General features: G+C 40.9%; 2 protein-coding genes across 2 annotated transcripts; one reads left to right on the forward strand and one right to left on the reverse strand.

Moving 5' to 3' along the window:
• The first annotated feature begins 2,647 nt into the window (after positions 1-2,647).
• LOC6536974 lies at positions 2,648-3,514 on the forward strand. The gene has a single exon (XM_002097507.4). It carries the CDS (start codon positions 2,844-2,846, stop codon positions 3,243-3,245), a length of 402 nt encoding a protein of 133 aa, XP_002097543.1. The 5' UTR covers positions 2,648-2,843; the 3' UTR covers positions 3,246-3,514.
• Positions 3,515-7,189: 3,675 nt separating this feature from the next.
• LOC6536975 lies at positions 7,190-7,976 on the reverse strand. Its single transcript, XM_002097508.3, has one exon. The coding sequence runs from the start codon at positions 7,708-7,710 to the stop codon at positions 7,288-7,290; it is 423 nt and encodes a 140-aa protein (XP_002097544.1). The 5' UTR covers positions 7,711-7,976; the 3' UTR covers positions 7,190-7,287.
• Between the last annotated feature and the right edge of the window lie 5,265 nt (positions 7,977-13,241).

Consider the following 13,241-nt stretch of genomic DNA (forward strand, 5'->3'; position numbering starts at 1 on the left):
TTTGAAGCACTGTTTGCCGATTTTGCTTGCTGATAAAACAAAAGGCAACAAAAAAGCAATGCACAGATTAAAAATCTAAACTAAAAGCAGTGCTGCTGTGCTATGGAAAAAGGGAAAAGTATAAGCTGTTTCCATTTTCCACCATCAAAGATTTCGCTTCCCATTTTGTTAGTTTTTTTTACCCATTTTTCGTTTGTTAGATGTTGATATAAAACAAGCGACTAAATAAAAACCGCACTCACACACCAAAACTCTCGAGGGATGTGGATTGGAGTGGGTCCTGGAGCTCTAGGGTTCTGGGGTTCTGGGGAAGGTCCTGTGGATGGATTGAGAGCAGGAGACACACGTACAAGTGCAGGTCCATTTATCTTCTGTCATTGTGCGAGTGTTTCCGTTTTTGTAATGAATGTCCAGCTGTGTGCATTGCCCTGCGGACAAGAAGCTCCTTGCTGCCTCCTTCTCTCTGGTTCCAAATCCAAATCCGAATCGGGCCCCAGATCTGGCCAATGCAAAGCTAAGGCCAAAGTAAACGAGTCCGGCAGCGAAACGCTTGCTAACACTGAGACTAAACTGAAACTGAATCGGAATCCGAATCCGAGTCCGAATCTGAAACTGAATCCGGACCAAACCGAATCGGTGCCACTACAATTGTCGCTAGACATTCGCTGAAAGGCGTCCTTTATGTCGCTTGATAAGATAAGCCTTGCTTAAAATATATATTCGTTGCTATGTATTTATCTGTACGTGTGTATAGTGCAGATGGCGTAAGATGCGAATGGCAAAGGATACTGCCGCACTGGGTGGATATGCACAGCACTCTTTTCTTTGAAAGAAACACTTACCTAATAAAATGTTGAGACAGAAATGCTGGCCGTAAAAATGTCCATGAGAAATATGCCTACTATGTGGCATTACACTCATAAATAAATTCAAATTATATAAATATATCCCTGTTTGTGTATGGTCGTTTATTAAAAAGTAATATAAATAATAATAAAATAATATTATGTTTTGCACAGACTAAAAGAAGTACAACTACGGGCCACTCTAATGCAAACTCTTTGTGGAAAAGGAACCGGACATCAAGAAATGGCACAAGTGTGCAACTTGTATGCGGCACATTCTTAATCCGGGTTTTTGTCATTACACTCTCCACTTTTTTTCCGTTCGCTCGCAGATTTGCGTTGTAAGCACTGGCCCGCCCCCTTTGATCCCGCCCCCAATCCGGTCTTCACTGTGAATTAGGCAGATTTTCTCCTCTTTTACTTCCCAATTTCTTTTTTGGATGTTTTCTTTTTCAACACCAAATCTTCCTTTATTTCCCTCGTTTTTGGCCGAGGAACAGAGGAGCAATTGGAAATAATGCAGTGAGGACAGATGAGCACAAAGACAAGGCACACTGGGCACTGGGCAGTGGGAAATTGAGATGCAGGGTCTTAACACTGGCCAAGAAGGGACGAGAGGAAAACGGAAAATGGGGCAAGGGGCAAAAGGGGCCGAAAGTTTGGACTGAGCTGCTCTGCCAGCCGGGAAAGTAAGCTGCTTGCCGGAAAACTGCAGTTCGGGGCTTATATGCAACCAACTGCAAACTGAAATGCCATCAGCTGTCGGGCTTCTGAGCGAGTATCAGGTATGTTAACCGGCGATATCGAAAGGTTTTATTTTCCCAATATTTGCAGGCAGAAAAAAACTTAACGCACATATCACCAGCTAAAATTGCTGGGACATTGTTTTGTCATTCGAAACTACCTTTTGGAATTTAAATAAATAGAATGATTACCAAAAAAATATTTATTTTCAAGTAAACTCGAATAATTTTGTTGCATACAAGTGAAAAATAACATAAGACAATAAGCTATTGTTCAACAAATACGCAGCATTGCAAATATTTTTATGACACTCTATTTGTCGTGGTTGCGTATATTTATGCTATGATTTTTTCAAGCCAATTGAGTATATTTTCTATAGGAGCCAGAAAATATTTATCAAAACTATTGCTGCTATAAGCCTTGTGGCCCGTTAAAAGCAAGTGAATAACGTGGCCTTTGTTTTTCGATCTAGTTTCATAATAGGTTCACAAAATGGCGTGGATTTATCCCACATTAAACACATGAATATTACATTGTAATTTTAAGAGTGGTGGCAAGGGTATTTTTTGTATGATTTTGAGCCGCTTCGTCTGAAATTGATTTTGCCATAATTTGGCCTGTCAAAATGCTAGCAACTTGGCCAAATTATTTGCTTGATTTTCCCCCCACCAAAAGCTGGTGAGTCCCGCAGGGCAAACGTTAATTCGATTTGAGGGCATCTCTCCACTCGATGGGTATATAAGTATACCCATCTATATATACAGATCCAGTTCCCCGGGTGGCAACCTCAATTTACCCATTTCGGCAGTCCCGATGGCATAAGCGAATTCATCCATTAAAGCTGCCAGCAGCGTACATAAAGCCAAACAATTCCCCTAACTACCCAAATTGATCAATTTCAATTCACTGCAAATAGCCTGGGCGTGATTTGTTGGGGTGGCCCAACAGTATTGCTCGTAATGTCACCCCCTGGTTGGTAATGCTTTGCAATATAAACTTTTTGTACTTTTACGATATAGAGAGCTCTACTTTCTCAGTCACAAAAGCCAAAAAAAAAACGTATATATATATATATCAAACGACACCTCTGCCAAGTAGCTCACTACAAATTTGTCAAAGCCGGGGCAAATCGAAAACAAAGACGTGGAAACGTGCTGCGAAGTAAAAACTCCAATCGCAAACAAAATCACACACCGAACGCAAAAGTTTGCATTTCAAGTCTCCATTTCGCTGCATGAGTTCGAGATTGGGAAAATGGTCAACAATCAGTACAATGGACTTGTGATCTACGGACTGGTGTTGAGCTTTCCTCTCAGAATGGCGCTGTTTGCGGTGTACGTTTACCTGGAGAATTTGCTGGCGATGATGCAGTTGATCCAGGAAGTTCTGATCCTTCAACTCCTATTCCTCTGCATGGTCATCAAATGGGTGTACCTACCGTGGCCAGACAATGGAGCCGCTCTATCGCTGACGTTTCGTACACTGAAAGTCCTCGAGATCTTCCTGACCACCTGGACCATGATGATACACGCGACCACCCAGACGTTGCGCATCCTGTGCTACGGCATCATGCAACTCAGCCGACTATTCCGCATCAGCTCCCAAAGTCGCACCTGGACGATCATGATGCAGTCCAACAAAGGCGCCCGACGCTAAAAATTATCCTGCGAGAGCAATAAACGTTCGCAAGTGCATGAAATTTAATGCTCGCTTTGTGGAATCAAATCCGCATTTCTCTGTGCGGTATTAGGAGTACGGCAGAGTATATTTGGTTAATAAAAAGGAGACTAAAAATATATGTATATTTAGCATTCATCTCAAAGCACCACCTCTGGTGAGAAAAGGAAAGAAATGGAACACTAAATATTTGCAATCGAAATAAAGTGGTATTTTGTATTATTCATAGTAATAGTATTCAGTTTAAAGCAATATTACTTTCAAATTTAAGGTATTTATTTTTTTAAATAACGACCAACAAGTAATATATAAAATATAAAAAATCTACTAAGAGGTTGTAAAACATTAACTGTGGTCCCTGTTAATAGCTTTCCAATTCCAATACAAATGTTTTTAATTCAAATTCAAAGTGTTGCACGGTACCTTTTAGTCGACTATAATGTTCTTAATTTATTTTTTTGTTTTGGGAGGGGAATGCCGCCAAATGCATCCGCATTCGTATTCGCTTTTAGCGTGCGCAATTACACTTGAAGAAATCCTGGGGATTTCATGCGAAAATCCATTTGTCACAATGCCGAGTACGTGCGGCACCAGCGCTGCAGCTCCAGCTGCAGCAGTGCGTGTAAATGTGTCGTCCGGGCGAGTCCTTCGGGTCGGGTCCTGGGGATGCTTTGCGTCCTTTGCCAGCTGCGAGGCTGCACAGCTAGCTCCACCGAACTGATTCCGCTGCAGTGCCGTTGCTCTATCACAATGACACTTCATTTCAGTTGGCCTCTGCGGCAAGGACTGCTCGATGCTTTGCCAAAATATATGTACACATCTACATGTCGCTCCGAATCCGTATCTCTGCCTCTATATCCGCATCTGTAACTGTATCTGTATCTGTGGTCATTGCCTGGAGCCTTTCGCTCAGAAAATGGCCAGCTCTGGATTATTTGAAGCCGACCCAGTGCGTTTGGCTAATGGAGTCGCTCCAAAGGCGAAGTCAGTCGTTGTGAGGAGGGCTGCTCCAAGCGTACTGGCAACATAAACGGATTCCCGGATTATTGGTCTTCAGAACTCCAAGTTGTCGCCAATCAAGTAGAATTCCAAGTGCCATGGCATCTGGTATCTAAAGGATTGAAGGAGTGAGAAGGGGGCTCTGAATAAAAATGGATTTTAGAGTTCCTTTATTAAACATTGATTTTAAAAGATTTTAATCGAAATTATATTAAAGATTTCGTTCACGTATTGCTCACGTCTAACTTTGTTGTTGTAGTGTTAGATATGCACAATCAGTCTACTGACTCCACAAAGAATGCCACAATAAATTCCAGGCATCGCCACTTGGCCGAGAACAAAGGCCAAAGCGTTGAAATCAAAAGTACTCCATTCGAGCCCTTAATCTGTGTAAACCGCCCTCGCTTTTCACAGATTTCAAGTGCGAAAGCGAACGCCGCACAAGTTTTCATAATCATGAATATTGTTTATCGCCCTGTGAGCAGCTCAGAGCTCACTACCCAGCCTTTGCAAGTGCATTTGAGCATAATGAGATAGACTCCTCCGGTCTCCGGCCTCTGGTCTACGGACACCGCTCTCCCAGTTGCGTGTTCCGGATTCCAGACTCCGGCGGAGTTGATTCGCAGTTGAGTTGCAACTTAAGCCTCTCGCCAAGTGCTAAGTAAAAAATAACCGGGCCATAACAAAAGACTACAAAGAAAAAGTGGTCTTTAGACACTTGACATAGCATTGAATAAAGTCGGAATATACGAGTATATATAGTATATGAATAGGGCTTTTTGCACTAACAAAAACCCTTTAATTGGCTGGCCAGGGTATTTGCATGAAATGTTGTTTGAAGAGTTTACAGCGTATTTACACATAGAATTACATAAATGCTGAGCGTATTAACTTTAATTGAAAAGTATTTTTAATTAATAAATTTCAACACATTGGCGTCAGCACACACACATAATTGCAAGTGGGCATTAAAAGTGCCCACTCTCCGCGTTAAAAGGCAATCATCACAACAATAACATTATAATGCACAAACAACTGCATCCGACATACTTGTATGTAAAGTATACGAGTATATACATATGTATATATGAACTGTATAGTACATCGTATTGATATGTCAGACAACAACAATGGCAAACGGAACAGCGACCAGCGGAAAAAAGGTTAATTGACCAACAAATAACTTAATTAAATCAAATGAAAATTAAACAATTCAATTTTTAATGAGGTTCGCTGGTTTTGACCTCGTTTCAATTATGAAAAGCGAGCACAATGGGCACAAGTGCCCGGAGTAGGCAGCTCCCGGATGACTGATTGGCCGGCTGGAGGTCGTTCCCGCCCGTCCGGAAAAGCGGAAAGCTGGAAAAGTGGCAGTGGCACATCTGACAGCTCTATTAAAATTTCGAATACCCTCAATTTGGACCGCCTTTTCACTACCACTTGCCCATCCGTTTGCGTTAAAAGCGATGGCCAGCCGAAACTATTAATTACAGGTGGTTAACAAAAAAGGGGAAGGCATGGGATTTTATTTTTGGGAATGGGAGCCAAGCCCCCAAAACACGTGTGATCTACTAATTACTAGGATACTTAAATATAAAGTACCTTCGAATACTAATTAACTAAAACAAAGTTTCCTCATGGTATAGAACTAAAATAGTTTTAACTGGCTCATGAAATTGAAAACTCGTGAAATATTAAGCAGAAGTCTAAATTGAAAATATGATTTAATGCATGTTGGAGATTTAAAATATCTTTAGAGCTACAAAAAAAAATCCGCTCATGTATGACCAGAAAAATAAATCAAATTAGTTATTTATAATTAAATAAGAATACAATAATGTTAACCCGCCAACTAATTAATACTGCTTTCATTTTTAATATATAGCAGAGAAAATAAAAACACATTTCCATTGAATTTGTGAAAACATTTGTACAATTTGACTTATTTGTAGAAAAATCACCAACGCTCTACATGCAGTCCTGTTGAATCGATAATTAATTTTTAATGATTTACAACGTGACAACTGCTTGTATAACGATAATTCAATATTATAGCAGATCAACTATCAAAACTGAAACATTTTGCTCTGCGCCCTCTTCAACAATTCACAAACCGAATGTGTGCAGCTGATCCCATTGGGAGTGAAGTTCATAAAAAAGGCATAAATTATGTAAATTCATTAAAAAATCAGCATACCTCGGCAATAAAATGATTATAAAGCAGAATGAATAAACAATAGCCACTTGCGAAACTGCAACAATTGCAGGACAGCACTTATAGATGAACAATTTACAACTGCCGAGTGGCAATTGAAACTAAGACCGTGGGGCAATGTATTTTATTTGATTTTGCTGGTTCCCTTTTTGGTTGGTGCTTGTTATTGTTGTACGTTTAATGAATTTTATTGATTGCAAATACAAAATAAGAACGGCATCACGTAAATGGAAACCATTTACAGCTTAAAAATATTTAATTACCAACCGCCCACCGCCGAATGGGCAGCGGATTTTCGATGGGGTGTTGTGGAGTTCGAAATGTTTCAGGTCTTGCCACCAAATTGCAATTAATCTTCTTTTAACAGCAAACTTTTGATCCGCTTTATTTGCATTTCGCTGCGGCCCACAACAACAGCAACAAGAAAAACAACAACAAATAAGGTGGTCCCACGGAGGGAAAATAACGAAAATGCTTGTCATAAAAAATTATCAAGGGTTAAAAATTATGTTACGCGTTTCATTTTGGTCGCTGCGAAATGATTTATGCAAAATCTGTGCCCCCCGAAAAATGAATATAAATTGTGCGATTTCATGTTGTTCTTTTTTTCGCACCCCCACCTCTTCAACTTAGCTCAACTTTTTCCGTGTCCGGCAAATTAATTTAAAAGCAGCAACAATAAGTAAAATAACAAACTGCGAAAGGGTCGTCGCTGCTCCTTCCCGGCCATTATTTATAATCTCACATTGAAAGGGGCTTTCTAATCGATATTTCGCTCTGCCTTTTTGTTCCCTTAGCAAATCTGCATTAGCCGATGATAATTTTCTGATAGCCCAGGTAGCCGGGATAGTAGCCACTGCCATAGCCATAATAGCCAGGCAATTGTGAACCTGGTAAGCCCGGTGAGCCATAGTAGTTGTACGGATAGCCAGGATATGCCCAAGAATAACCACTGGCCCAGTTGAGGAAGGGTAATCCGCCGATGCTGCCGCTGAAGAAGATGCCACGCCTTCGACGAACCGGATGCGGATTTCGCTGCGAATCAGATTCCGATTCACCCGGCACCGCAGCGCCGCCAATTTCCTGCTCCAATGACAGCAAATCCGTTTTTACATCGCCAACTGGTGCCACATCCTTGTCAACAGCCAACGCGCCACTCAAGTGCGTGCCCAGCAGCAGAATCATCGCCAGAAGCAGCAATGGCATTGGCGACAGCAATCGCAATGGCATATTTAAATATTTAATTCAACGATGAAAATATGATATTTATATTTAATTCAATCGACAAACCGCGTCAATGCTTTCCACGCAACTGCCAGTCAAAGAGCCGCCGATGTTTCCTATTTATATGTAGAGAGGGCGTAACGACTGAATTTAATGCCAACACCATTGACGTTTGTTTTACATTTAAAGCCCGCTAATTGAAGGCAACGCTAATGCCTTCATTCAAAACGCAAAAAATTGGTTGCAAAAAAAACCAGTACAAGAGCTGAAGACAAAAAAGGTTCTAACAAATGTGACGTATTAGTCGAGGCAATCAATGTGGTATAGAATCATGGGAACTGTAAACAGTACCCATGAAGATTGGATACCCTTCTTTTATTTATTTTATAAAATGCAATAGTGAGTTTCCCATTATACTCATTGTTTAAGAAAATTGTTGATAAATTTAACAATATACAATTTGGCAGACGCTTTTTTTATAGCCATGCTTCCCCAACTTCAAGTGAAAAAAACACTGCACATTATTTTCAATACGATAGGTGTTCGTTTAAAAGTTTCTTAATTGAAGGCAATTACAATTTTTAATAAAAACGCGGGAGGAGTCGAAAAACGGTAGCACAAAGTCATATGAAATAAAACCAGAAGAGTTGTATAACTCAATCAATACGAACTCGATTATTTTATGTAGTTGTTTTGTGAGCAGGCCAATTTTTAAAATGAATTTTTAGAATTATGTAACCTATTTAACCTATTCGAACCGAGCAAAATCGTTTAATCTGGCTTTGTGGCTTGACCAGGGACTTAAAACACCCTCTTGAAGCTTATACCTAAATCGCTTTATGAACCGAAATATGAAGGCTTGACAGCATTTGTCTGATGCTCGTCGCAAATACCCTGACTACTGCCATTCCCACCAACCACCCAAGCCCCAACACCACTCATTTGCCGCCCGACAAAAGTGCCAGACCTTGTGTCCCTTTTCACACATTACGCATACGCCACGTTGCTGCGTTCTTTCATTGCGTTCGTTGTGTTCGGTTCGCTTTGCTAGCTCGTTGGCTGCCAATTGACACATTTCATGTTCAGATATGCGTAAATAACAATTATTGTAATTTTTCAAAGCGCTCGTTGCGAGACAAAGCGCAGACTTGTGACAATTCAGCGATAATACATAAAAGCGTAACCTTAACCGACAGCGGGTAAACCTTGAACTAGAGTGACATGGGCAAAAGGGCGCCAAATATTTTTTTTATTTTTACCCTCTTTTGTGTACATTTTCCTGCCTGCCTGAGTACTCATCCCTATACTATTCAAATATGTGCCGATTTTCCCATGTCGGCGTGTACGTATGTGTTTGCCAATGTGTCAACATTTTAGATTGCCTTGCATGATTTGCAAGAAAAATGAAGACAATAGTTGAGTTTAACACTCTCCACTCAACAACCGCAACAGGAACAACAAATTCAGCAGAAACAACGGCAACAACAGCAAGAACAGCAACACGAGGGCCAAGTACCGCTGTCAGCATGTCACGCGATTTGTTGCCTCTGAACGAGTATGAAATGAATATATTTCTTATAAAGGAAAGTCATGGCCCGCTGTTTGTGGGTGTCACCGGGTACTTTTTATCCCCGATTAACAAGTGCAATGCGCAGAGAGTGGAATAGGATGATGGCAAATGGGATGACGAATAAGTGCTACCTAGTAAGTTGCAGCTAGATATTCAAGACTTAAGGATGCTGATATGCTGTGATAGTAAATAAGTATGTGTTATTTTTTATTTATGAATTCAATTTTAAGAAGTGTACATTTTGAGCTATATAAAAGTGGTTGATTTAAAAGAACGCTTAAGTGAAATACCTATGTATATTTATATTTTTTATATATTTTGCCAATCTTATACATGTACCCACTTTTTAAAGCGAACTTGATATTCTACTTCGACCAAATTCTAAATGAAAACATTAATCAATATCCCCTATTACAACAAACAATCTAATAAAACCCCCTGCGATGAGAAATCAGAATTGGGTTAGTTCCGTCTCCGTCGTATTTTAATTCTATTTGCACATTCGGGCGAAACTTGCAAATACAAAGGCGAACTATAAACAATGGCAGCGGAACGAGAACAAGAAATTGCGTTGCCCAGATAACTTCAACAACTTTTCGCGATTTCCGCGACTTGCGACTTTTGTATTGTGTGCATTTGTCTGCGTGCGTATCTATGTTCGATGAGCTTTCCACTCTCTCTCTCTCTCTCTCTCTGTCTCTTTCTACTTCTGTCGCTGAGTGCGTGTGTATGGGTGTGTCAACAAATGACTCGAATGAAATTTATAAGCAAAGTTAGCTGAACGCAGTGGCAAAAGTTGATAAGGGTTCGCTCGGTGGCAAGTGAAGTTTTTCCCCCAAAAAGCCAGAGAGCCAGCTCATCCGCAGATACCAAGTAATGGTAACTGGGACAAGGATGAGGCATAGTTGCGGTACCCACTTTCCGCCCAGAGTTCAACAGGAGGCCAATAACATGGCCAATGTATTAATTTACGCAAGTCAAATTCAAACTTTCAGTCGAGTTAATTAAATGCCCAGCCTGTGCAGGGGAGCTTAACTCAAATAGAAACTAATGATAAAAGGCACTGGTCAAGGAGCTAGATTCTTGGAAGACCATGGAGCCCAGAGATTCCGGCGACTGCTGGCTGGCCAATCGAGCCAGGAATCGGGCCAGGAAATGGTCAAGCCCCCATCTTGTGAATAATAAGCTAGAATCCTTGAATACGCTCTCAAAAGGAAAAGTCCTTCCCAATGACGTGCCATGCCTCAAGTTGCCCGGAAGAAGTGCAAATGTGAGCCAGTTAAACCCTCAAGCAATGAACCCATTGTGTTCATTGAATCCTGCGAAATTGTGGGCTCTATCTGTGCGTGTACAATTGAAAGGATTAAAGCTTAGGTATTTCTGTGCAAGAGAAGTTCACAGCAGTGTGAAAGCCCTAACTCTACTTTTAGCACAATTTAAAAATCTTGGAAGGCAACAGAGGCAATTCAACAGGTTGTTGAACATTTGCACACACGCTTAGAGCCAGGTACTAAATTACCTTTTTAATTAAATGTATATAAGTTCTTTAATTAAGCAGGCATTACGCAAACTCGGTAAGATATTTTCTGGTATTTAAAGATTATAACCATTTTCCGTTTCCCACATAACGATATATAAATCATCTCAATTAAACCAGTTCAACTGCAATTAATCCTTAACCACCCGCATTCCTTTTCATTTTTCACACTTTTCCGGATCGGCGATAAGTCGTCGCCTGACATCCAGAAAGAGAAAGAGAGAGATTTTAAAAGGAAAACCACCACCACGCGGAATGCAATACAATACAGATTTAATTAACAATTATAATCATATTTGCAGTCGCCGCCTTGCAACCAATACTTTTGTGGACACATGCGCACAAAATTCAATTAAATCTTTCATTAGTGCTTCCAATTCCAATCGTTGTATGCAACTCATGCGCTTTATTAAACTCGTATTTGTTTCCAGAACTTCTGGCGAGACTTCTACAAAAGGGAAAAGGACTCAAACTCGGACAAAGGGTCACTCGCTATCAACAAAAAAGTTGGTTTTGACATTTGCTCGACAGTATTATGGAACCTAATGGGAAAGTTTGTATTAATATTGGTAAACGAACTAAGGGCCGTGTCAATTAGCCCATTCCTTTCTATAGCTCAGCAATTTTTTATTTAATTAGCGTTGATTTACTTAGTCATCATTTGGCGACCCCACCTCCGCTAATCTTTTTTATACGGCCGCGGTAATGGCAGGTTGTGAGACAAAAAATAACTTTTTCAATTTGATATAGCTTAATTGTTATGGTTGTTGCCCTGCGCCGCTCCAGTGCTGTTGTTTTGCTGTTGTTGCTATTATTATTATGACAGGCCACTTTGCGATGTCATTGTCGCTGTCTCGCAGCCAGAGTGTCGGCTAATGTGTCGCCCGATATTGGGGGCTTCCCCCAAAAAAGGTTACACATACTTTTTTTGCTTTTCTGTATGACTTTTATGACATCGTAGCCGGCCAATAAATAAAGCATGACGCCCAGCAGCAGACGTCGCTTCACGTTCCAAGGACTCGAAGGATGCCCGCTCGGGCTTTACTTCCCCTTCTTCCCTTTCTTACCGCAATGTTGGGCCCAAACAAATGCCAAAGTAATCAGCTGGTTAGCTGACTGCTGCCTGCCCCCTTGCAAGAAGTCAAAAAGCAGTTTGGCAGAGTGTGTGGCAGCTTTAAATTCGTGCAGTCAGCACACAAAGAACACCGCAGACCCTCCACCTTCGTGTCGTTTTCCTTTGGATCCCCTTCGATCCCCTTCGAACCCCTTGGATAGCCCCCCTTCAGTCACACTCGACACAACTTAACTCTTGAACACATGCCGCCAGCAGGCACATGGAGGAGAAACTTTTGTGACGAGGACGCCTAGGACGAGGACAGCCAACAATGAAGACGACGACCAAAACTTGCATTGGAATCACACACACACTCACGTGCACGGCCAGAAAATGCCAAACTTCACCTCAAAATCAAGATAAGAAAGCTCGAAAAGTCACCTATGGGTAAACTGAAAATTAAAGTAATGGAATGTATTCACAGGCTGGAGAGAAGTAAATAAGTAAGAAATATAATTAAAAAACTAATGACATGGATATGAATCCATGTGAGATATTTTACATTTAAATTTTACAATAAAAATTTATAATACTAATATATGAAAATATTTGCTTTCAGAATCTGGGCCCCGTTTTTTCCTCAGTGCTCTAATACACCAAAGCATTCATATAGATACGGTCCCTGAAGTCAAGGGATCGCACAATGGTCAATAAGTGGAGCTGTTTCAATGAAAATTGGGTCACCAACCAGCATTGAAATTGGCATTTCAAAAAGCTGCATGTAATTGATATTTGAATTGGAATCGATAAGGGTTCGAGTGTATACTATCAAGTACGTACAACTGCCAAACAATGGCAATAGCGATTAATAAAAGACATCGGCCTAATTGAATATTTTACATACGTATATCCCAATCGAATTCCCAATGAGCAGTTTAAGATACATGTAATTTCTAAATGACCAACATTCCCCCAATAAGCCGCCCACTGTGCAGTTGATGGTTGCGATGCTGGGTAATTAGCCGTATTGAATTTTTGGCATAGAAATATACAAAGAATACCAAAACTTTGTTTTGTGCGCTCTGTGGCTGCCAGAGAATTTCACAACTTGTCAAATTTTACGTTGCTTACCCCGCACACACACGTACAAACTACTTTTGGTGTTTTCCTGGGGTTCTCACAAGTCGGACGGAATGCTTTCCCAAGTGTCCAACTGTCCGCTGGTCCTTGTGTCTGTAATTCTGACCGTTTGTCCGTAACTCTGTCCGTTTGTCCGTCCGTCCGCCCATTTCTGTTGCTTTTGGTGGCGGTCCTGCCTCTTGGTCAGTAGTTTACTGTCGGTGTCCAGCCCCCTCGATACATTTGTGCTACGTGAC

The sequence above is a fragment of the Drosophila yakuba genome, chromosome 3R (genome assembly GCF_016746365.2).
Source record: "Drosophila yakuba strain Tai18E2 chromosome 3R, Prin_Dyak_Tai18E2_2.1, whole genome shotgun sequence".
Classification (NCBI taxonomy): Eukaryota; Metazoa; Arthropoda; class Insecta; order Diptera; family Drosophilidae; genus Drosophila; species Drosophila yakuba.

Coding starts and splice junctions, on each gene's coding strand:
- LOC6536974 (XM_002097507.4), top strand. CDS start 2,844: ATGGTCAACAATCAGTACAATGGACTTGTGATCTACGGACTGGTGTTG.
- LOC6536975 (XM_002097508.3), bottom strand. CDS start 7,710: ATGCCATTGCGATTGCTGTCGCCAATGCCATTGCTGCTTCTGGCGATG.